Source organism: Dipodomys ordii, unplaced genomic scaffold (genome assembly GCF_000151885.1).
Source record: "Dipodomys ordii isolate 6190 unplaced genomic scaffold, Dord_2.0 Scaffold46, whole genome shotgun sequence".
NCBI lineage: Eukaryota > Metazoa > Chordata > Mammalia > Rodentia > Heteromyidae > Dipodomys > Dipodomys ordii.
This window is the reverse complement of record NW_012267262.1, coordinates 6530188-6556830: the sequence shown is the minus strand read 5'-3', so window position 1 is coordinate 6556830 and position 26643 is coordinate 6530188. Positions and strand designations below refer to the sequence as shown.

General features: G+C 37.0%; 1 protein-coding gene across 1 annotated transcript in view; it reads left to right on the top strand.

Moving 5' to 3' along the window:
• Lgr4 (leucine-rich repeat containing G protein-coupled receptor 4) overlaps nucleotides 1-26643 on the top strand; it is a 103451-nt gene that overhangs the window by 57496 nt on the left and 19312 nt on the right. The window contains 4 exon segments of the mRNA XM_013019547.1: nucleotides 802-873; nucleotides 17880-17951; nucleotides 19114-19185; nucleotides 26310-26525. Coding sequence (XP_012875001.1) covers nucleotides 802-873; nucleotides 17880-17951; nucleotides 19114-19185; nucleotides 26310-26525 — 432 coding nt within the window.

Genomic DNA, 26643 nt, shown 5'->3' with positions numbered 1-26643 from the left:
AAGAAGAGAATTCCAGGATTTAGGTATATTTCTAAATTACAGGACATACTGTGGTAAAAGATGTAGTACTTTTATGTTTTTGAAGCATTCCATTCTGAAACCAAAATTATTGTTAGTCTTATATCTTCTATATATGCTTTTAATTAAAATATCAGCACCTAATTAGTTTTCTGCTTGGTTAAATCCTTTAAGACTGTTGCCATTTAGTTAAAAGTTATTTTTATATGTTTTTTTTATGGTAAAAATACAGTACAGAGGGGTTACAGTTACATGAGTAAGGTAATGTGTACATTTCCTATTGGGCATTGGAGCATTGTTACTTCCTCCTTTGTTTTTCTCCTACCATCCCTTCCCTCCCCACCTCCCCAACTCCTCCTTCCCCCAGGAGTTGTAAAGTTCATTTTCAACATAGTGTTTTGTACCTCTCATTGTTACAGTGGGTCCACCTTTATCCTTATTTCAGCATTTTGTTATTTCCCTTCCCCTCCCCAAATTAGAAAAACGTATATACAAGATGCAGGGCACCCAACATCAAATACAGCGAAAATGGTTTATACCGTGGGGGAAGAACATACAAGAGAAACAAAAAAATCACATAGTACATTTTAAATATGTTAGAAACAATAGCAAGAAAGAAAAAAAAACCCACTGTGTCCCTATCTTGGGGTTCATTTCGCTTAACATCATTTTATCTGGTCATATGTACATAGCTAAAAGTATTCTTAACTTTGTTTTCCAGGGATATTAGTATTATCTGGTCATATGTACATAGCTAAAAGTATTCTTAACTTTGTTTTCCAGGGATATTAGTATGAACAATATTACTCAACTACCAGAAGATGCATTCAAGAATTTTCCTTTTCTAGAAGAGCTGTAAGTATTATTTTGAAAAGGTGTATGTGTTTTCTATACCTATTTCTATACCTATACCTCACTTCCTGTTCAAGAGATTCAAGTATCTTAATAGGTTTAGTGGGCTTTATGCAGAGGAAATCATGTTGGTTTGTTTTTGTTTGTGTATTTTTTTGTGGTGGGGAGAAACAAATGAGATTTTTAGGTAGTGAAATAACAAAAGTTATTTTTAAAAGACACAGCTAAAAAAAACACTACTTCCACAGGACTCTTTTTTTTTGGCAGCCTACATAGCCATGAGTGCTGCTGATGACACAGGTTAATTATAGTGTGATTTTGAGATAACAAGGCTGCTGCATAATTAACATTGTTGTCAGAGGAGTTGCTATATAGGTAACAGAACCATAAAAAAATAACATAGGGTATTCCAGGGTCTGATGCAATAGACAAGTTTGACAGCAGGCTAGCAGCAAGCACAACACTGATAACAGATCTTCTTGGCTATTTGCAGATGACTTTTGGGAATGGGGTAAAGGCATGGGACATCTGCCAGGTCTCTTAACAGCCTCTTTCACTCAAAGAATATTTCTCAACTTACTAGTTTGCACTTCATTTTTTCATTTGAACAGTTTGCACTGGAGAATTGTTGTTTTGTTTTTTAACCTTATTAGAATCTCCCTTTGGCTGTGTTCTCCACATGTGTGTGATGTCCATCAGAACACAATGCCTTTAAGTTTTTAAAGGAACTGAAAACTGCACTTTAAGAATCTTGGTAGAAAAAAAAAACAAAATCAGACTTGACATAAATTAATGTAGGCTTTTAAAAGCACAAGCTAAGTTTGTGGCCGTAGCTAGGTGACTGTTGTATACTAGGAGCACCAAAAACATATAGCCCTAAAGGAATCCCAAGTCAGAGTACAGATTGTGCCATGCACTCCAGCTGCTTGACTGTTGGAGCCAACTCAGTGAATGTCTGTCTCCTGACTTGGCTCTGGCCCTCCCTTAGAACAGAGAGCAGTACTCCAGATACACAGATTGTTCCCCCTGCTTCTGACATAGTATTGAAGAGCATTTAAGGTTTTAATAGAGTTAAGAAGAAATATTTTTTCCCACACTACTTAGTTGAACATAATGCTCTCACAGCCAAAAAGAAAAAGAGCAGAGATTATTTGTCATAAGTCTGTGAACTGGATTAAATTACTTAGCCTTTCTCTGCTTAGTTTCTTTGTCTTGAAGGTGTGGATAATAATAGTCTCTTGCTTAGTGTATTTTGGTGAATACAGAATGAATTACTGTATAGTAAATACTAGCCAGAATATTTTAAAATGTTTTTAATTAAAAATTTAAAATGTACTTTTTTTTGTCAGTCCTGAGGCCTGAACTCTGGGCCTGGGTGCTGTCACTCAGCTCTTCAGCTCAAGGCTAGCGCTCTACCACTTGAGCCACAGCACCACTTCCAGATTTTCTGCTTATGTGGTGCTCAGGAATCGAACCCAGGGCCTCGTGCATGCAAGGCAAACACTCTACCACTGAGCCATCTTCCTAGCCCCTAATGTACATATTTTTAAATATTAGATGTTTGGATAGTGTTGGGTGCAGGTGGCTCATGCCTGTAATTCTAGCTACTCAGGAGGCTGAGATCTGAGTATCTTGGTTGGAAGTCAGCTGGGGCAGGAAAGTCATGAGACTCTTATCTCCAATTAATCACAGGAAAACTGGAAGTGACGCTGCAGCTCTAGTGGTATAGTGCTAGCTAGCCTTGAGGACGAAGAAACTCAGAGATAGCAATCAGGCCTTGAGTTGAAGCACCAGGACTGGCTAAATAAATAAATAATTTTTTGATAGTAACATATTTACTTAAATTGAAAATTTTATATAGTAAATATTTACTAAATATTATCTTTGGGAAAAAGGGGTGTACTATATTTTATTTATGTCTTCTGTACTTTGTTCTATAATGAATATTGACTTGTGCTGACATTATTAATTTGTAGTTAAAATTTTAAATTGTGCTAAAAAGGAGTTATGCATTTGAAGCCTTCACCTTCATTGCCTAATCAAGCATTAAGCTGCTTTGTCTCAGTCTTTTTTTTTTTGCCTTATATAGTTTCAGACTTTAGGATTAGTTTCTCTTTACAGAAGCAATTATACAAAGAAAGGACACCAACAAGTGATTGTTCAGTGATCGTGTAACCCTGGTGATGTATGATGCACTAGTGGAGGAGTGGAGGGGTTCCCTTGTTTCTGGCTGAGGCCATTATGTACAAACTTCCTTTGTTGATGACTGTGATTGTCATTTATACTTTAAGGGATTTTATCCTGGGGACTAGATGTGGAGTCAGACCTATATAATCTCTGCTTTGTGAAGTGTACATCTTGGATTTCTTAAAGTCTCAAATGACCAAGCATATGTCAACCTCACCAGTTCTGCCAACTAAGACTTTTAATTGGAACCAAATTGAATTTGATTGCTGGCTCTTTGTAGCTAGGTCATGTTCTCTCTATTCCAGTATTGCAGTAACAAAGCCCCTCAAATCAAGTTTGGTACACCTACTCCAAACACTGTATGGGATTTCACAAATTCATTTAGCAGAACCAACTGTTCAAAGTAAGCTTGCATATTCTGGCAATAGTTTGGGGGCATGCAAGGGAATTTAATTTCCATTAATACAAATATGGTAAATGCCTGATTTTTTTCTTTAAAGAACAATATAGTCAATTTGACATTCCAAAAAAATGCTGCCATGACTCTTGTAGTATTTCATAAACAGTGTAACCATTTGTCTAGAAGGCATCTGGAAGTCATTTACCAGTGACTGTGGAGCTGAGACCCTTCAGTAGAAATGCATGATTGGCTGAGGGATTTTTTTTTTTGCTTTTTCCATGTGAACGAGGTGTTCTTTACAAGATATGAACGAGTTTGTCCAAATTTGATATAGTGATCTAGGATGCTTAGAGTATTGGGTAGAATAATTTCTCAGCAGTAATAGTAAGTTGAATGGCCAAAGTTGATCAAATGTTGATAGATGTGTGTGTGTGTGTGTGTGTGTGTGTGTGTGTGTGTGTGTGTGTGTGTGATTTCTGGGGCTTGAATTCAGAGCCTGGGCACTGAGCTTCTTTTGTTAAAGACTTGGGCTCTACCATTTGAGCAACATCGTCACTTTTTGCTGTGTATTGGAGATAAGACTCACACAGACTTTTCTGCTTCGGCTGTCTTTGAATTGCAATCCTCAGATCTCAATCCTCCTGAGTAGCTAGGATTACAAGTATGAGTCACCAGCACCCAGCAAAGTTTACAGACTCTTACACATTAACTTGTCTTTTAAGCAAATACACTAGACATCCTATTCCAGGCTGGGTCTTACAGTGAGTGTTAAAGATACGATCTAAGTGTGGTCCTCTCTTCAGAGCTGTTCTGCCTACTAGCATAACCACTACCCTCAAGTGGCTATTTACTTTAAAACTAATGAACTAAGAAAATTGAACATTGTAGTTTCTTTTTTTTTAATTTTATTTGTGAAGATACTACATTGTAGTTTCTTAGATGAACTGGCCATATTATACAGATCTTTTGATCAATTGGTTGATTTAGTAGTGCTGGAGATTGAGCACAGGGCTTGAACAAGCTAGCTAAGAGCTCTATCTCTAGGCCACATCCCAATTCTGTACTATTTCCAGTGCTCAGTACTTACCTGTAGTGAGTAACTCATGCATTAATCCAGACATAGATCATTCTCATCATTGAAGAAAGCTGTTTAGGACCAAGTTAGGGGACAAAGTGGAACTAACATATGCATTGTGGTGAAGGGTTGTGTATAGATCAGTAGAGGCCTAAAGCACTACATGTACTTTAGGTTATAAATGGAGAATCACTTCCCCTGAGACATGCCGGACATATAGGAATTTTCCAGGTGAGGGTAGGCAGGAATGAAGCCCCAGGAAGAATTCATAGCATGTGTGAAGGCATAAAGAATATATTTCCTAAGTATCAGGACACATGAAGTAGCTTGTTATGACATGGACTAAGGGATAAATCTAGAGAAATGTCAAGAGAGGAGGTGAGATCATGAAAAGGTCTTAAAGAGGAAAAATTGAAACTCTGAAAGAGTTTAATTTCACAGTAGAGTAATAAATAGGAGACTAAGATTTTTGCCTTCTGTGTCTAGGTGCCATTTACTGAGACACTTAAGAAAATAAATACTAAGAGCTGGTCTGTTTGGGGCCTAAATAATTTAATTTTTGTATACATATGATCCTCAGTAGAATCTGCATAAAGCCTGATGATATATATCAGTCTGTTCTCATAACTATAAGAGTAGCCTACTTTACAAAGGTAGAAGTTGAGCTGAAGAAGTTCAGGGTCTTGTTCAGGTTCAAATGCTGGGCATTTTATTTTCCTGGGTCTTGAAGTCAGGTTTTCAGAACCTTATTCTTCGTGAAAAAGTTGAGGAATGTGTATTTATTCTCAGGGAAATGTCTGATCTACCTTTTTCAATATACATGAGATACATTAGAAACTATTGGTGTCAATCATTTTATTTTCACACTTGGCCTACTTTTGAATGTTTTATAGCTCATAAACATGCTAACCAGTGAGGCCCCCTTCCTTCTTTTCTCTGGGAATATAAAAACCTAGGTTCTGGCTCTAAAGCGAATACATCTGAGGTTCTAAAACTAAAATCTTGGGACAGTCTCTTGATTTTTGCACTTCTCTTTAAAATGAGATTCTTCACAGAACTACTATAAATGAAATATTGGATATTTGATCAAAGGTACTTTGTATTCAGAAAGGGCTCTATCCATATGAGGTAAGGTAATTCCACTAATGGTTGTAAACATGATTGTCTTTCTTTTTCTTGAAATTCCTGGAGGAGATGTGGTTTTACTTGGGAAAAGAGTTGGAGTAGGCCAATGTAAATGTCTGTTAGCCATGTTAAAAAAAAAGCCAGAAATTTTGGAAAAACTTTTATTTAGCAGGGACAGAATCTGTTACAGGATGCAACATGGCCACAAATGCTTTTGGTTTTCATTTACATGTGTCAGGACACTGATAGCCATTTGAAGAATGATGGACATTTAGAGATGTGAAAATGATTTAGTTTGAAATAGCCTAAGGAATACCAGCAACTTTTCCATAGGTCTTCTCTGAAAAATAAAAATTGCTGTAGATAGTACCCTGATGTGGCAGAAACTTTCACCAGGCTTGGCACTTGGTTTGTTATTGTTGACAACACACTCTGTGACTGGGACAATGCCATTTTATTTCCAAACTGAATTTGACTTGGGAGACTTCACAAGGCTGAAATGAAACGTAGGTCTTTGAGTATGGATTCAAAATCACCTGTCATTTTGATTCAACTACCGGACAATTCTAAATGATTACACTACTTTATTAAAGGGTAAATGATTTAAAATGGAGGTTTAAAATCAAACTATATAACCTTAGTAAGGTTGCTTGCTTCTCTAAAGCTCCCATATTCTCATCTGTAAATTCATGATAATAAATTCTATTGCCTCTTAGGCGCACTCATTTTTTACTAAGCACTGTGGTTAAGTTTTTAGCACATAATAAATTTTGACCAGATGTTGGCTGTCATTATTATTTCCATTTTATCTTAAAATTATTTCCCATTTGAAAAATTGTAGCCAACTATACTAGTTTGGGTAAAGACTTTGAAAAAGAGTTTTAGAAATTTGAAATGAATTATTATCAAATAGATTTACTGTGTGAATTCTTTAGTGCTGGAGAAAATAACTGTCCATTGTTCTCTTGTAATATTATACTCAGAAGGAATTAGACTGGCATTTGATTCACTTAATGTTTCCTTCCTGAAGCCTTCTTTAATGAAGCCTTCCAGGGAAGATCTATCAACTGTAGTAATTTCTCAGATAAAACAAGATAGTTGCCCAGTTGCCTGATAATATTCAACAGCGTTTGAAGCTATCTCTTGTTCCTAGTTAAGATTACCACCCTTACTGTTGTCTAGTAAGCTCATGGAGGAGTGTTACTACCTAATTCACTGCATTTCCCATAATCGGTCATTTGGGGATCACTCAGATTAGTGAAATAGGAGGAGAATTTATACTAATTTGGGCATATGAGGTTCTGGATTGTCCACTGTAGAGCATTATTCTGTTGATTTTGTTTCAACGTATAAAATTTTATAAGGTATATTTATTTCCAATTTGCTGATGAGGAGATCTCAAGTATTTTTTTTTTAACAAGTGTCCAAGACCACAAAGCTCATTAGTAATATATCATCTGGTGTCAGTCCTAGCTACGTCTGCCTATGTCCCTGTACATGTGAACAAATTGAGGAAAGACTTACTAGGCCATACATTAACTCAGCACACTTCTGTCAGCTAAAGCACTGTGTTCAGTGCTGAATTCAATGAGATTCTTGCCTTCAAGGGAGATGAGCAGTGGGCTCCAGCTATGGGAGTTCAAAGGAGAAGAGAAATTACTTCTAGCAAGAAAGATTAAAGAAGACCTCATCAAAGAGTTGGCATTTCTGGAGAGCCTTGAGGGATAATAGGAGTTATGCATGAGGAGATGTGCAAAGGAGCATGAGCAGAGATAGGGAGACTGACTGGGATGGGAGCAAAAATGTTAAGTTCTATTAGAGTATGAAATTTTGAAACCAAGCTACAAAAAAGAAACCTAGAAACCTTGGGGACCATGCTGAGTGAGGACCACTCTTAGCAGAGCAATGGAGTTTAACTTCTTAACTGCCTGTTGAAGAGAAGTTTTGTTCTTTTTGATAACTTGATTAAATATGACCTTCAATAAACGTAAGGCTTGCCAAGGAGAAAGGGCAGAAGAAAGAGGAAGAAGGCCAAAGACAACGCTTTGGGAAATAAGTTGAATCAGGGTGTGGGAAGAAGACCAAATGCCAGAGAACTAGGGCAGAAGTTTGCTCCAGGAGCTGTGGGAGAAGAGGCTTTTCACAAAGGAACCAGGGATCAACATCATCATTCTGGAGAGAGATGCCCATAGCTACTGAAGAAAGATTTTTCTTTAAGTGTTCTAAGATTTGTTTCAGTAGAGTGTTGACAGTGACTTTGGGGTAAAGATTATTCAGAAATGCAAATTTTGGGAGGATGAGTCAGTGACCTCCTGGATTTGGGGATGAGTAAAGCTTGAAATATATAATGTATATAACAGGAATCCCCTGGTTAGTTTAAGAGATAGAAACCCAGGACTTACTGTTTCATGCAGAACTGGAAGGTCCAGAGGTCAAGTTGGCTTCAGAGAATACTGGATGTTGAGGTTTGAAGTTATAAGGGTTTTGCTACACTTTCTATTTCTTGACCTTATTGTCTTTATTTTTGTATTTTCCCCCCTTTCTTTCCTATCGTAATGAGCCTGTCTTGAGATAGTGAGAAATAGAACTTTTACAGTTCTATATGCATCTTTGCACTCCATAAAAATAAATCATTTCTTGCTGCTTTTAGTAGAAAGAAACCTTTTGGAGGGTTCTAGTTGTTGAGGCTTGCCTCCTCTGCCTGTCTTTGAACCATTCACTCTGTACAGGATAGTGTGATCTCACCTGGGTCATGGATTTCATCCCCAATAGTACTACTTAGAATGAAGAAGTAGTCTTCCAAAACCAACAGAAGAAAAGAGGAAAGGGACACAGAGTTATCACAGCCCACTAGAATCTAGTGACTATACACAACTGTAGAAAATGTTGTTTAATTGGGTCCATCTAAAATTAACAAAATATTATGAAAGAAGAGTTTGGTCTCATTTAAAGCTTGGATATACAAGTAGTGCCATACACTACAGTGTCCTATAGTGCCTAACAGCTTAGGACTGAAAGGGTTTAGAGATGTGATATACGCAGAACTTAAGTTTAGTATATCCAGATTTAATAGGGAACTAGGAGAAATCAAACAGGAGAATTAAGCAGTTCATGGCAAGCTTGACATGATATTCAGAGAATATGAAGAGGCAAATGAAACCATAGATTTCTGGTTCATTTACTTATTTTAATCAAGGCTGATTATTGATTCTTTGTCCAAATATAGTCAAGATTATAAGTAAATGAAAATGTGTTTTATTTTCCACAACTAAGATTAAATTTTCCTGCAAGGAAATAAGCCACCATATTATCTACCCTTGGTAAGGCCATGCTTATTTAAGTGCAATATTTAATAAAACATTTACTTAGGATGTATTCATTGTTTCCTTGGTTTCACTATCTATTATTAGTTTGGGTCCTATATATGCTTCATAAATGGTCGTGTTAGAGATGCCAGAAATAATCTTTCTTATAGACACATATGGATTTTAAGATAATCTCAAAATGTAATAGTGCTTATTAAAACCTAGAAATTATCTCTTGGAAAGAGATTATATATAGAAAAATTTTATATATATATATATATATATATATATATGAATTTAATGCATACTCAGTCTTAAAATCTGGACATACAGAAGGATATGTAAAAAATGTAGACAAACAATGAAACAAAAACCCACTTCTTAGTCATCTGATCTCAACATGATTGTTGTCCCTTCTTATAGTATGTTGAGATAAAATGGTAGAAGAAGATATCATCCCTTCTAATGTCTCCTCATTTAGAAGGAAAGCTATTCTCTCTCAGAAACCTTCACCGAGAAACCTTGACCAGGGCTAGGGTCACAGGTCTACTACTAAACCACTTACTACAATGGGACCAGCATGGTTGGTGAAGGCAGGTTTTATTGTTCATGGAGCTGCGTCCTATAAAGGAGGAGATACAGAATGAAATCAGGATCTACCAGGAAGAGACATAAATGAATGGGTGATTGGTGACCACAGCATTCTCCCCAGTATAAGGTATATATTATTGGAACATTGCCCGTTTTATGCAGTTAATTTTCAGCCCTTGCTGCTACATGTAGCCTTCCCTGGCTTTCCATTCCTAAATCCCTCTGAAAGTCTTCTCCTTGCCTCTTAGCACCAGATTGTATGGCTTGTTATTTTGTGTTCTACATAGATCAGTGTGTACTTGGCTGTTCCTTGAACTTTCTCTATGGAAGGGCCATGGTTACTTCTGGATGATCTTTAGTGATAATAAGCCATGTTTTTTAACATGAAAGTAAGGGAGAGGTTAAGACAGAGGATTTCTTCTCATCTTGAATTTACTGATGTCAGAAATCTTACAGCCTATATAAATGTTAAATTCCATTGACCTGTATGATGAATGGGTTACTTTATTTAAAAGAAGGAAATGAGAAATGTGCTGGGAAAATTCATTGTTTCCTTTGACAGACCTATGGTGTTTGGTCTATGGTAGTTAAATAAATATTTCTTCATTAATGTTAGAATAAACAGTAAGAATATGCTTATTGCTTGAGGGTAAGTGATTTACATTGTCTGAAGAATCACTCACATATCTGTGTTCAGCTTCCCTGTGTGGAGATGGAGTCTTAAAGACTTTTCTGCGTGGGCTGGCCTAGAGCCAGGATTCTCCCAGTCTCAGCTTTCCACATAGACTGGGATGATAGGCATATGCCCCTGAATCCAGCTTGGACTGAGAAAGACTCAAGCAACAGCTGCCTTTGAACCATGATCTTCCCATTCTCAGGCTCCTAAGTAGTTAGGATTATAAGTGTAAGCCACTGGCACATACCTGCTAGGGATTTGTTTGTTTCTTTGTTTGTTCTTTAAATTTAAGCCCTAAAATGAAATTTTATGTAGGTTAGTTTAGTGTGAGTCAAGTAGAAATTAAATTGGGTACAAGTAGAAATGAAATTTCTTTAAATAAAGCTTTTTAGTATATCAAAAGGCTCTAGGTCATCTACACATGTTGTTATCAGGACATTTTACTTTTTTATGCATTCCTGTTTTAGTTTTTGAAATACATCTATATACAGAAACATATATGTGTGTCTCATATGAAAATATGTTTCATGTATTTCATCTATACATATGAAATATTTTCCTCTTCTTGAAAAGAAAGACTACCTTAAAAATATCAAGAATATTCTTAATAAATATATATTCTTAAAACATATTCAGTTTTTATACATAGTTACATAAGAGTTAGATGAAACCACCTGGTATATGAAGAAATAAAGTAATGGGGCTAGGCATGTAGCTGTGGTAGAGTGCTTGTCTAGCTTGTGCAAGGCCCTGAGTTTGCTGCCCAGTACGAACAAACAAACCAACCAACAAAAACAAGAAAGAAATGGGGTAACCAGGCTAGACATTATCCATTGACCAAAGGCTACTTTGATCTACTGTAACAAATGATTCTTCCTAGAATGTCCAAGGGGAATTAGAAAGGCAGCTGTTTAGTTGTTGAATTTCTTTATTCACAAAACAACAACAACAGTGTCCTTTGGGGCTCTTACATCAAAGGTAGAAATAACACCAACCCCTCCCCCACATTGTTATATTTCTAGAAATTGCATCATTCATCTGTACTGTATGACCATGGGCAAGAAGTTCACATTCCTCATCCATTCAAGGAAAAACACCCTACCAAAACCAAAAAACAACAGAATAGGTCTAATAAGCTTATCAGGACAACTGACAAATTTGTTTTAAGGGCCAATATAGTAGGATAATGAAACCAAAAAGGACTAAACAAATGCTCATATTTTTATTAACTACATGGACACCGACTATTCCTAGCCAGAAACTAGTGAGCCTCTTCATATCTTTATATTTTTCATGTATAGACAGGTATATTTTTCAGGTATAGACATGACTATACACATAGGTCTTCACATATAAATGAATACATGGCTTAGGATTTATAAGAGAAATGTGTATTATCAGGGCTTCCCCCTTCCCCTCTCTCTTTTAAGCAGTTTGCCAACATTTTGGCTTTTGGTGATCTTAACTTATATTTGGTACAAGAATATCACACACTTCCTGTTAAATATTTTCTCATGGCCATACTTGTTCATTCAGTTTTAAACTAGAGTCATGTTCTCTGAAGACAGGATAGTGGTTTGCCTATTGTACTCTACATGTAGCATGACGATCTGGCAATCTATCCACTTGAGTAAATTTAATGGTATCACAGGCAAGTCAGCCTGGACATGTTTGGATATGATCTGTGATACTTCCCTTTGCTTGGCTTCAAAGGTAGGTACAGAAAGAAACCGTGAGGGAGGAGAAAAGATATGGCTGAGGGGCAGATAAGTGTTGATTAGAGAGAAGGGCTGTTCTCCAAGTACTTTTCTATTAGGATTTGACAAAAGAGCAATCTTGTAATCACTCTAGCAAAATAATAATTAGAGAGAGAAAGAGAGAGAGAGGGTGGGGGGAGGGAGATATATTGGGGACCTGAGTGGTTGGGAAACTGTGTAACCTTCTGTTTAATCTCTCTAGTATATGAGAGAAGCTGTCATTTGTAAAGCTCTGTATTATTTTTGTGCAAAGCACATTTCCTGCCTTTCTTCCACAGTTGCTGTGGTCTCCCTTTGCCTTCTCCACCCCATATCTCTTCACAACAGCTGCTGGAAACCACGGAACCCTCATCTGTCTTCCCTCAGCTCAGTACACGTCTAGTTAGTGTGTACTAATGTCCGTATTCCACTAATTCTTGTCTAGAATTCCAGCCAAATGGCTGTGGTGAAATTTACATTGTAGGACAGAAGAAACTCAAATCCATACATTTCTCAACAAAGCACCATCAATTGGTTTATTGTCTCCTTTGCATTTGCCTCTCTTATTTCAGTTGTTTCCCATGTTTAAAAAAATCCCACTCTAATTCCAGTCTAGACTCCCTTTTGAAATGTGATGTACTTATTGATACTTACTGTTGACCAGTGACCCCTATTTAACCAGCGTGGTTTTCTTATTTCTTGATGCCAGCATGGTTTTCTTATTTCTTGATGTTGGTAAAAACAGCAGATAGAAAAGTTGGTGTAGTCTATGCATTAAAAGTAGAGGATGGTTGAAAATCTCTGCTTTCCCCAAATCTTCCCCTGAAAGGAGCCCCTAATGTGAATCCCTGTTCCTTATGAATAATAAATGCACACAAGAGGGATTCATGAAGACATTACACACTAAACCATTTTTTTCTGCTTCTGGAACAGTTCCAGAACAACTAGGCAAGCAGAAGTCTAATGGACTGATACTTACCTTTCTTCCACTTTTTTTGGTCTCTTCTCTGTCTTTTCTTCCTTTGCTTTGGGACTATTATAGCAAGCATAATGAGTTGTATTTACCTTGAAGTAGATTTGTCACTATTCAAAGCCCTTTTGACTTGTTTCAATTCTCTTTGAGTATTTGCCCATTATGGTGTACATTGAGATACTACTTCTGGCCAGTGAACTGATGTTCTGAGATGTTCTGATATTTTAAGCCCCTTGTCCCTCTAGTTTAAGAAAATGCATGCTTTCAGAATATGTGGAGAAAGACAGTTGTTCCTTGGCACTCAAGAGCAGGCAAGTAGCTTTTCTCTATAAAGCATATAAAGGGAAGTGAAAGAGTTCAAATGAAAGAGAGAAAGTATATAGAAAAGGGAAACTAGAAAAGTTTTCCACTCTTGAGCAGAGTTACATTTTCAAATCACATTATATATTGGAGCTCAGCTGAGGCATTGTAGCTAACATAAGTTTCTGCTGCATATAAGATTCTAAACAAAATCATCCTAAATAAGTAAGACCTAGTTCTTGATCATTGAAATAGAGCACTTCCCATTTCTTCCAGTGATGAAAACTAAGATGTAGTCAGTGAGAAAGTTTTATCTCAGGTGCCAATGGAATCAAAGGAAGGTGATATCAAAATGGTTTTATAGTGGTAGTATTATCCAACTTGGGCAGTCTGAACTATGTTCCAGTTGGCAGAGGCTAGAGGAGGGGTATTTCAGGTGAAGAAAAAAGAGGTGAGCAGAGTCAGGAGTGGAGAAAGCCTGGTATGCTTGGACATATAACAGTGCTCGGGTGTAGAAGACAGGGCCCGCAGAATTAAGGTGGAAAATAATAAGGTTGTACTTGTAGGTCCAGCAAATTCACCAGGGGAAAAATGAGCCTTTGGGAATAATGCTCAGAGTTGTACTTTTTAAAGATTTGGATCTCAGAGTATTATAATTAAGTGGTTTGAGGCAGGAGTTCCGTGGGAGTTCATGGCAGTAATCCAGGTGAGAAAAAAAAATGGGGCCTACACTCAGGTAACAACAAAAAGAATAAGAGTGAATAGATCGAAGACTTACAGAGTGACTCTTCCTATGCTCTTTGGAGACAGGTGCAGAGGGACAAAGGAATGTCTGGGACTATCTACTGGATATATAGACATATATATATAGATATATAAGAAAGATAGAACTTTCTTCCTTCGATTCTTACCCTTTGGTTTTTTTTCCTCTTTGGGATTAGTTGCTATTGGGAGAATTCTAAATTATACATCCACACATACATACATATATACATACATAAATATATACAAACACACATGCATAGTAGAAAAAGGTTTTCTGAGGTTGATGGCACTGAAGTACAAACCTAGACATGAAATGTGAAGTGCTTTCTTTACTGGCACTTCTTATACCATTTTCCCCCCTTGGAATGTGCTTACACATACACACACACACACACACACACACACACACACACACACACACACACACCCTCTATCCCTTCCTTCCCCACTAAATGCTCTAAACTGTAAGCAGAGTCCTGGTACAAGATCAAGTAAAAAAGGCTGATTCCTTTTTCAGCCTTTGCCTCAAGTTATCTGCAGCTGTGGGGAGGGTGTACTGTTGATCTGTTGGGAATTTCTTCATAATTTTGGCTAATGTGTCTGCTATTAGTGCATAGACAGGCCTTGTTAGCTTTGGGCTGCTGGGTGAGAGGTATTAATATTCAAACAAGGTTATACCTTTTCCAGATCTGCTTTGCTCCATCTTTCCTTTCTGGGAATTATTTCCTAATCTTTTGGTGACACCCCAGAGGAATCACAGGTCAAGAGGAAAATGATAAACATTGTAGCCAGCCAGGCAAGAATTAAAGTCTTGGTTGTGTGACTTAAAGCTTAGCTAAGTCAGCTAACCTCTCAGGTACTCAAATGTCTATATGTGATCTGTTAATTGATAGCTATATGTTAGCCCTGCTATTTATTCACTTTGCTCTTTTTTGGATGCACAGATTTAGGCCCAAAGCATGCCCCAGATCTGCTGTATTACTGCTTTATAAGAAAAAAATAAAAGAGCAAAATAAGAAAAGGCTCTGAAGAATGTAATTGCTGGAGCCTTCTGGAAGCCCAGCAGCATGGTGAACTTAGGTATATCCATTCCCCAAGGCTCCACATGATATCTTTACTCTAGTAAGAAACCAAGTAATAATCAAAGTAGTGTGTCCTCTCATGTAGCATTATCACCATCCACCACATACTAGGAATGTTTATTTCTCCAGATAGTTGGCTTGTGTTTCAGGATAAGCCTCATGCAGGGAGCTCATTTTGTCATTTATATTAATGATAAGTAGAAGAGAAAGAGAATGCTTTTTGAAGTTAGGTTACTTTTAGTTTTCCCATGGTTTCTAGAGGGGCAGAGATTTGGGAAAAGGAAGAAAATATTTTGGCTAATGTGGTTAAACACTCTCTTTTGCTGACAAGTTAAGATAACCAAGTGTTCTGTTTTTTGCCACCTTCTTTGTTACTTTATAAAATACTCTTTTTCACAATCTCAGCCCAATATACAGAACACATCAAGGAACACTGATAGATGCAAAGACATTTAAAACATATTAGCTTTTCTAACACTGGATTTACAGACAGTCAGGGAGAAAGGAGTCACATGACTATTTGAGTTGACGGAGGGAAGATGGCTACTGCCTTTCTAGGCCCTCATGGAGCAGATTGATCTTTTGAAAGGTGACCTTGAAACACTTTGCACTGTAGCTGTGGTTACCCTTTGTTGAAGGTAATGAACAAGCTTGGGACACAGAACACCCTGAAAAGTGCTTATACCAAGCTTATATTCAAGCAGACCAGGGATGCTGCACCAAGTGCATGGTGAACATTTTCCTACAGGAATTTAGGAGAAAGCAGACATTGATTGGTGGTATAGAATGTGAGATGTGTGCTCTGTTCCTAGAAACATTTGTACTTATACTGCAAGACCCACACTTAAGAAACAACTAATAGAAGATAACCTGCAACCAAATTTAATTATGTGCCACAAGTATTCATGCACAAGGTGCATGTTGGAAAGAAATGAACTCTTCAGTGAATATTTAAGGGATGAAAATGATGCTGCAAGATGAAGCATTTAAGAAATGTGATTTATCAAAAAGAAATATTTTTTAAAGTGGAAGCAGTCAGGCCTGAAAACTGTCATCTTCAACACTTCACTTTACATATAGTGAACTCTGAGGGATATAAGGCCATGGAAGTTAAAAAAAAAAAAGTAAACTGAAGCCCAGCAATATTTATGAGTGTATGTCTTTATGACTAATATATAGTCCAGTCTCACCTTGTAGTCACAACCCTCATGCTTTAGGTAATTCCATGTGCTAGGATTATGGGCATTTACCACCATGTCTGGCTTACACAGTCAGATTTTTAAAAGTTTATTTGAACAAACATCAATTCATGAATTGGGCAGCCCCCAACCAGAACTTGTTTTGTAGTTCCACCAGCGAAATGTAAGAGAAGAGCTTCTGTTGGACCAATACAAAAGCAAAGCAAAGCAACTAGTTTAATTAGCTACAGATAGACAGTTGCCTTATAAGTTTGTTGCTGTTTCTGATTGGTTGATTAAACTCTGTTTCTCTTCAATACAGGACTTTCCAAGAAATATAAATCAGGAAATCAAGTCTTACTGATATTTGAAAGGTTTGGGTCACTTAGCGACCTAATGGCTTTGTCAGCTCAGAAATTCTTCAGGCCTGATCTTCATTTAAAGTGGCATTAATAAGACTGAGGGTGCTACCAAGTTAGGTGTTAGGAAATCTAAATTATGAGAATCCTTGAAAAGCACACAATAAAGAGTGTTAAAATGCCTTGTGAAGAAGAAGCAAAGTACATGGGAAATTGAGGTGCATGAACCCTATGTTAAACTTGTGCTGCCTGAGAATCTAGCATTTACCCATGCACTGGGAAGAAATCACTCAGCATACCCACCTTTTTGATCTTGGAGTCATTTCACTGCCTCTCTATCTTTAGCATCTTTTTTTTTTTTTAATGTGGGGTTTAAAAAAGTTATAGTCTATAGCTGCTTCAGGGACATAACCTGGACAAAACCAGAAGCAAGAGGGTACTGAATTTTTATCATGAGGATACATAGCTATTATTTTCTAGTGCATACTTGAAAATTGTCTTTCAGTTCACAAGTGACTTTTATGCATTCTTACCCTGTCCCTGCCTTTTCTTCTGTCTTACTCTTCTCATTTCAGTTATCACTGAATGGGAGATGGGAGGGAAAGTGAATTGTGTGCTCAGATTTCTTACAAAAGGACCTAAAGAATGAATTCTCTTTCCATACATCACTCTTATCCCCATTAAGTTTGCTGTTGTAAAATTGTTTTAGGAAACCATTGTCTTTAAAAGTATGAAGTATATGTAGGCCTTTATTGGGAAAGTTATACCTCTAATGACTCCCCCTTTTTTGCCCCTGAAATATGTTACCCTGGGTTATGCTGAGATATCAAGCTGCCTTACCTCCCCAGACATTCTCTCTTGACAGACTGGTTTGCTGTGATCTGAACAAACATTTCTGCCTGCTGACTAGTAGTCTGCATTTTATGAGGCCCTTGGACAACATTGCAAGCTGCAGAATGACCATGAATAGCAAACTTAATTTGGCTTAATGTGTTTTGGCTTGCTTGACCTCACCAGAATAAAAATGTGTCTGCTTAAATTACTGTATGGAAAGTTTTTTTTTTAATGCTAGAAATGCTTATCTTATTGGAAGAATCTTGAAATTGTTTTAGCAAAGGTTGAAGTCCATGTTTAATGTCACATAGACTTGCGAAATGTTAAGATAGAGTTTTAATCATAGATTAGGTTATAGTACGCTGTGAAGTTTAAGTCTGAATTACTACTTCTTTTTTCTCTCTTGCTACTTTTTTTTTCTAGACAATTGGCTGGCAACGACCTTTCTTTTATCCATCCAAAGGCCTTGTCTGGTTTGAAAGAACTCAAAGTTCTGTAAGTAATGCAATTTTAGAGTTTCACAGCTGGCTGTGTATTTTCTTTCTACAAAGTAGACATGCTTGGACCTAGGTTAAGCACAGATTTTTTCAGTTCAGGATTAAAAGATATAAGGGGTGGCCAATGAGTAGTGTGGGAGGCTAGAGGTTGATTTAGACAACCGTGGGTCTAGATAAAAAAAGTTAAAACTAAATAGGAGGCATTCTGACCTTTAGGCTATTACAGTTGTATATTAGGCTTTTTGTGAAGCTAATGCATTAAATCAAAACCATATTTAAGCTCTACTGGTTGGGTTTTATTTCTACTTATTTTATAGCTACTAGAACTTTGGATTAGTTAACCCAAAAGGGATAAGAGCTTATAAGAGCTTCAAATGTTAAAAGCATTTTTAGAGCTGAAGGAATTGCTATGCCCATGATTTATGTAGCTGGGGAAGGATCAGGAAATAAATTCCTGGCAGAGCTTGGAGTGTAGGAAACTGAGAAACAGGTGAAGTGACTGCATCTACTTTTCACATTGTTCACAACCTGAGCAAGGTACTTTAGTTTGGTAAGCTTGGTAGGCCCCTGCCTCTTCCATTGCCTGGGTTATGATTTGTGTCAGACTGTCATTTCTTTAAAGTGACAGAAATGGTATTAGGCAGAAATTAAAAGAATTCCATATTCAATAGGAATCTCTGCCTCTTTTCTCCAGGCCATCACCCTTAGATGATAAGGGCTCAGTTTTTGTGTGGGTCCTATATGCAGATGTGTCTGATTCTCCCTAAGAGCAAAGGTTCTTTCCTCCTGGCAAAATAAGCTTTATCTAACGGCCAGGTTTCTTTAATTCCAGTTGGAAAAGGTATTAGGTATTCATGTGGATTTGCTTATTACAATTCCCAGTTATAATTTTTTATGCCTCCAATAACATTAACTAGTGCCTAAACTTTTGAACATTAGCTAAGGTGTCTTAGTTCCCAGGAATGAAACAACTGCTGGAAATGAAAGTTACCTAGCAGGTGTGTTTTAGAGGTGGCTTAGAATAGTAGCAGAAGTTTCAGTTAAGACTTCATCTCAGATGCTTCTTACTTTTTTTGAGAATGGAGGAGGGGAAGTAATGGCTCCAAATTCTTTTAAGATAAAAATTGCTTATTAATCACTAACTGAAAATTTCCTTCCAGAACTCTCCAGAATAATCAATTGAAAACAGTACCCAGTGAAGCCATTCGTGGACTGAGTGCTTTGCAGTCTCTGTAAGTAACTTTTAAGTCTTCTGTAATCCTTGAATCATGTGGAGGCTGCTCTGGCTGCTAAATGAGTAAAGAATGAGAATACTAGGGGAAGGGGAGGTCTGTGTGCTCACCTAGAATAAAAAGGAGAATGGCCAGTGGTTATTAACAAAGTATGATTCTCTGTTGAAGGAAAGGCCAGTTGGCCTTCTTTCTTACCTCTGAGGCTAGGAGAAAAGTCCATGTATGTTGTGTTTACTTCCATGAACGTGCAGTGTGACTGATGATCCCATCTCTTGGAACTAGAGTTTAATGTTTACTGAAGTACTAGTGTTTTCTACTCTGACAGGCTTAAAGAGGTTTCTTTTCAAGTGGTCATAATGATTAGAGCAAATGACTATAATTTTTTTACTCGTGGACATCAAATATACTTTGGTGGTAATACTTTAGTTACTTGGGCTGCCTCCTCCCAGATTTTTCTGTTTTGAAAAAAAATTGGTTTTATGTGGCATGTTTATGGTTGTAACACTTTCAATCATGTATAGTCATTAATGTTAAAAAAAAAAACAACTTTCCATTGTTGCAACGGGTCCACCTGTATCCTTATTTAAACGACTTGTTTTTCCCCTTCCCCTCCACAAATTATACCGACATCAAATACAGTGAAAGCAGGGGTTATACTGTGGGGGAAGGACATACAAAGCAACAAAGAAATAATCTTATAAAGGCTTTAGAAACAAATGCATGAAAGAAAAAAAAACATTTGTACAATATTTTCAGAATTAAAAATCTTTCCAAATACCTCTTTATTTGTTTCTGCATTTTTTCTACAAATAATTTACCTTTTTATAAATCGATTCTGTATTCTTGATGGGTGATGAGAAAAATGAATGAAGGGGGAGGGTTTAAATTTTTTTGTTAATTTAAAACTTGTTATTATGAAGGTGATGTTCAGAGGGGTTATAGTTACATAAGTGAAGTAAAGAATACATTTCTTTTCAGACCATATCACCCTGAAGGGAGAGTTTTAAAGAACTTGTCCAACATCAGACAACTCCAAGGTGGATTAGTGATTCAAAACTAGATAGATTTGTCTTAGAATTCTAATTAATGTAGTAGTAATTAATACGAAGTGAATGTGAGACTGAAGTTGCAGGCTAACCTACTGTAAAAGTTTAATGTTACATTCTGCCATAAACAAGGAGTTGGCCTTCCAATTTCTAGTTCAAATTTTCATAAAAATAGTCAGTTACAGAATATAAGGATATCATCACCTCTGATTTTACAGAAAGTAGACTATTCAGATGAGAAGTACAGTATGAGCTTCTTTACAGAGATACTATTTTGGTGAGTCTATATTCTCTCTCACCTCAGGATGATGTACATGAGGGAGAGATCTAATCTCCCTTGGGCTAGAATTCTTTGTTTTATTTATTAATTTATTCATTCATTCTTTTTGTTCTAGGACTGGAGCTTGAACTCAGGGAGTGGGTGTTGCCCTTTAGCTTTTTCACTCAAGGCTGACTCTCTACAACTTGAGTCACATTTGTAGCTGTTTAATTGGAGATAAGAGTCTCACAGACTTTCCTGCCCAGGCTGGCTTTAAACCTCCACCCTCAGATCCCAGTCTCTGGAGTAGCTAGGATTGCAGACATGAGCTACTGGTGCCTATTCACATTCAAAATTGTAAAAAATTTTGTAAATAATTTTTTTTACTTCTTCAGAATTTATTTTCCTTTAGGATCTCTACATTGAATTGTTATTTCCCCATATATAATAATCAGAATACTTAATCATTTGATCTAGTTTCAGTACTAGATCAGTCATGGGGCTTGAACTCAGGGCCTGGGCCCAGTCCCTAAGCTCTTTCAATCAAGATTAGTACTCTACCACTTTGAGCCACAGTTCTGCTAGAAAGACTAAAATCTTATTTTCAAGTATAGAGTAGAAAAATTCCCAGGAAAAACATATAAATAATTTTTCTAATTTGTGGCCAGTAAATACATTAGAGTACATGTAGTATTTATTAGTATATTTAAAGTGTTGTTTTCCCACAGAAAAAAAATAGAGAGGTTTCCCCCCACCCCCCATATTGTGCTCATCATTCATTAAATCTTTAAATTGTCTTCAAAATTATGATGAGAGTTTAGATGAGACTAAGAAAACAAGTTTTCTTTTATCTTTTGAAAGTATTTATCTGTTTATATGTGTAGCAGAAACTCAAGGAGGTGCTATAGAAGAAGGAGTTTGTTAGCTTAGTGGGTGTAGTGATCAAGTTAGATAGAATTGAAATTCTGTCCTGGTATAAAACAGTCTTATCAGCACTTGAGTCAATTTGAAAATCTGATCTTCAGACCCGAATTACAAGAGAAAGTTCTCTGTGGTTTTGAATGGTGCTTAGAAGGAGCAAAGTCCATTGGAGTTGAAATTGATCAGAAGTGGTTTGATGCTAGTATGTGCTTGAGAATGACTATAAAATCTGATGGTGAATTGTCTGTATTTAATAAACAGGAAGCGTAACAGCTTCTCACAAGCCTATGAAAATGGCAGAAGCATTATCTAAGCAGGATGTTAAAATGGCATATCCCAAGAATCTCCACAAAAGTTTTTGCATATTTTAGATCACATTTACAATGCCTATTAAAGAATCTCAAAGGTTAAGTGTCCTAAATTTTCCCCAGTACTTTAAAAACATTTATAACTATACTTTCATTATAGGTAAATCAGAGAAAGTTTTTGAGTACACACTTATTGGTAGCATAGACGTTTGACACTAAAACTACATATAGTAATATTTTGCAGCTATGATTTTTTAAGACAAATATTTAAGAAATGTGAGCCTTAGATATTAAATAGATTCTTGAGAAAAGAGAAATAAAGAATATTTTCAAGACAAAAAATATGGGTAACCTTTTAGCAATTAAATTGCACTTAAAAGTAATAGCTATTTCTTGTCATATGGAGTTTTAATAGTAAAATAATTTGAAGAAACCTACATTATCACTCCACTTTGTGAGACATGACGCTATGTAGCAACTAATAAAAACCAGTCAATTGTACCATTTTCCTGGTATGAATGTTAACAGTGTAGGTTGTTGGTACAAAGCAACATTCTTCTCCTCTCCCCCTCCCTTCTTCTCCCCTCCCCACTTCTCCTCCCCTCTCCTCTCCTCTTCTCCCTTTCTCATTTTCTTTTTCTCTTTCTCCCTCCCTCCCTTCCTTGCTTGCTTGCTTGCTTGCTTTCCTCTTTCTTGCCAGTACTGGACTTGAACTCAGAGCTTGTCCCTTAGCTTTTTTTGCTTAAGGCTGGAGCTTTTGGTGGTTAATTGGAGATTATTGGAGTTAAAGTTTCAAGGACTTTCCTACCTGAACTGATTTCAAAGAACTGTCCCATGGACTTGACTTTTTGAGCTGGCTTCAAACTGCAGTCTTCAGATCTGACTCCTAAGTGTCTAGGATTATAGGTACAAGCCACTTTTGAGTCCTAGAATGCTATGATCATTTTCCCTAAAGCATTGATTGGTCTCTGTGTGAATACAAATTTTACATATATGAATGTGTCTTCAATACCCACAAGTGAATTAGGTATAGTGGTTAGCCATTTTAGTCACCACAATCCTTTTTTCATAGTTAGCTTCTAACTTAAGGGTTCATTTTTTTTCTATAGTTCATCCTTTTACACCTTCCATTTTCCATAGTTTTTGCCTGTAAACTTTTTACAGTTTTAATACAGCAGAAAGTGTTTCTGTGTTTTTATTGTATTGCTCTTAAGTTCATTGGTTTTTAGCTTAAAACTCACCTGGTTATCTTACTTTAAGGTTATCCCTTCTGTTTGATAGTATACAGCATAGAATTAACAGGAACTAGCTAGTGTATATAATAATACTTTACAGTATTTTATTGTATATTAATGGAACAGTTTATAAGTATTTTACTGTATTGTAATGAGATAATGGAGTACTTAGAGTATGTGCACTTGGAAGTCTATTGCAGATTCTTTTATTCTCTACAAATTCATTATTATGCTAAAATAAGCAAGTGACATTGGGAAACTGAGGAGGATCTTCAATTTTGTTATTACCTGGTCTACAAGGGCTTCCATAATCAACTCAACTTGCATACATCAGTGTCTCTCCAGACCTTCAGCTTTTTCCTTCCTTCCTTCCTTCCTTCCTTCCTTCCTTCCTTCCTTTCTTTCTAGATCTCGCCAAGGTGATTTATGCTTCTCCATCCTTGATCTTTGCCTAAAACACTCCTTGCCCAGCTCCTGCTTCTACTTGTTCTTGTTCATTCTTTTTTTTTTTTTTTTTGGCCAGTCCTGGGACTTGAACTCAGGCCTGGGCATTGTCTATGATCTTTTGCTCAAGGCTAGCACACAGTACCACTTCTGGCTTTTTCTGTGTATGTGGTACTGAGGAATCGAACCCAGGGCTTCATGCATGCTAGGCAAGCACTCTACCACTAAGCCACATTCCCAGCCCGTTCTTGTTCATTCTTTAGGTTTCAGTTTAAATATCACCAACTCTTTTCGTAGGTCATGGGACTTGAACTTAGGATCGCACACTAATTTGGCTCATTCCTGCTCACAGCCAATGATGTACCACTTGAACCATGCCTCCAAACAGCCTTCCTGCTGGTTGTTTTGGAAATGGAGTCTTACAGACTTGTGTGTCCAGGCTGGTTTCAAACCTTGTTCCTCCAGATCTTAGATTCCTGTTTAGCTAGGATTACAAGTGTAAGCCACCAGCATCCACCTAAATAACTTCTTGCAGATGCTTTTCCCGACCAAGTGAATTTTAAGTAACTACTATCTCTTGAGTATCCATCAATGTTTATCTGTTTCCTGTTTATTTATTTGGTGGCAAGTTCCAGTCACTCTTTTGTTATTTTGTAACTTGTTTATTATACTGCATGGCCCCCACTTGGCCCCCAGAATGTCAGTCTCATGAGGACAGTCTTTATTCCTGTGTATTCACTATTTTATCCCCTGAGCCTAAGAGGCTTGTTTAAATTGAATGAATGGCAGATTATCAAATTATCTACAAACACAATTTAGTTACATTATATGGTTAATTTGTATGATTATATGTTTGGTGTCTCTAACTAGGAATGGAAATTCCAGGAGAGTGTGAATTATATCTCTGTGTTTGAACACATTCCTATCTCTTCATTATAGCAAATCTCCTAAACAGTTCTGTAGCCAGTATTTTGCCAGTCTATTATATAGAAGATACTAGTTTCCCCCTCCTCAGCCCAGGGATAAATTGTGGAAAGCCCAAAGAAGTCTAGAAATGTTTGTTGCTTGGTGGATTCTTGAGGCAGCTGCCCAGTTCCCCTCTTCCCCCTTTTTAAAACATTCTTTCAGTTATCTTGACTCTATCTGAAAGAAGGTGTCCATCAGATAGACACTTTCCAGACAACTGTCCTTCATCCTTGCAAGTTTGCCTCTAGAAAGAAGAATGATTTTTGGAGTTGGAGACAGTTAGTTGGGAGCAGGAGCCCAGAACTTGCCAGGCAAGGAAAGGAACGAGTATGGCAGGAACTGAAGTTGAATTTCAGAAAACTGGAGAGATTGGGATGTGGCTCAAGTGATAGAGCATTTACCTAACAAACATAGGCCCTGAGTTGAAAACCCAGTATAGCAAGTAAACAGGAAGGAAGGAAGGAAGGAAGGAGGGAGGGAGGGAGGGAGGGAGGGAGGAAAGGAAGGAAGGAAGGAAGGAATTTGGCAAAGTTAAAGTTTAGGATTTACTAGCTCAGTAGTACAACACTTGCTTAGCATACCTGCGACCCAGAGTTCAATCCCTAGCACAACAATAAATAAATAAGCAGTGTAAGAAAGTTCCCAAACTCCATTTCTTTAAAAACAGACCCATACTGTGAGGTGTTTTGTTTTTTTTTTTAATATTTTCCACCCTGGTCCCTAAAGGTAAGACTGTAAGGCATGAATATATGTGTCAATTGTCAACAAAGGATTCAGTGAGGAACATTGTGATTTGCCTAACACATACTTTCCTTCATTATAATCATCCCAGTTGTCTTTTTGTTGAAAAGTGATTATTCTAATTACACTTGGTTTTGCCAACAATAAATCTTAGGACTTAGTTTCCAGATTTTTCAGATGGGAACTTAAAACTAAGTATGAATAATCCTACTAATAAGGTGTTCCTTAATTCCAAATTCTTTTGGAAAAAATGAAGAAGCTTTAAAGCCACACTAACTTTGATTGGAATAGTTATTAGTTTTTTTCCTATGGACAAGTTGCCTTTTACTTAACAACTGTTAATTTTGGCAAACTACATTTTTGAGAATAATGACAAGAGCAGTTTGCTTTGTACAAACTGAAACAAAGTTTTAATTTGTTGGTATAAGGGCAGTTGAGAATCCACTGAAAATGGTTCACTGCTATTAAACACTTGTAAGTATTTTCTCATTTTCTTTTTTTGTGGTACCAAATCAGAGTAGCAATTAAAAAACAATTTTTTTTTTGGATCCCGTCGTGGGGCCTAAACTCTGGGCCCCTCAGCTCTTCAGCTCAAGGCTAGTGCTCTACCACTTGAGCCACAGTGCCACTTCTGGCTTTTTTCTTTTTGCTTATATGGTGCTGAGGAATCAAACCTAGGGCCTTAGGCATGCAAGGCAAGCGCTCTACCACTGAGCTATCTTCCCAGACCCAGCAATTAAATTTATCATGAAATATCAGGCATAATGTGACACTGGAAATCAAGTACTGTATTTAACCTCTGCTTAGATTTTCTTCTTGCTTTTTTTTTTTTTTGTATCTTTGGTAGGTACACTGTGAAATACAAAGTTCCAGTTTGAGTTTTGAGAGAGCTTTCTTCTTTAACCAAAGAGAAATAAAACCAAAAGAGTTTTACTTCTTTAACCAATGACAGTTGTAAGATTGGAAATTCAGATATATCCCTTTTATTAAAAAAGAGGTGAGAGAAATGACTTACTTTCATGTAACAGTCTTGGACAGTTGTTAGATTTAATGTGGCCTTCTAGGAAAGAAAGAAGGGATGTTGTGGTTCTGGTCAGTTTATAACTCCTTTTTGTTTTCAAAGCTCTGAGAATGGTATGACTCGATTGACTCATTCCACCAGAATTCCTTACTGAGTGAGGCTGTGTCTGTTCCTTCCTCTCAGGCGTTTAGATGCCAACCATATTACCTCAGTCCCCGAGGACAGCTTTGAAGGGCTCGTTCAGTTACGGCATCTGTGGCTGGATGACAACAGTTTGACAGAGGTCCCCGTACATCCCCTCAGCAACCTGCCAACTCTTCAGGCATTGACCTTGGCTCTCAACAAAATCTCCAGCATTCCCGACTTTGCATTCACCAATCTTTCAAGCCTGGTGGTTTTGTGAGTAATCTGAATGTTAACTTGATGTAACTTCTGTGTGTGTTAATGGATTTCTTGTGATGAATTACTATGAAAGCACCTCACTAATCCTACTTCTGAACAAGATTAAATGAACATT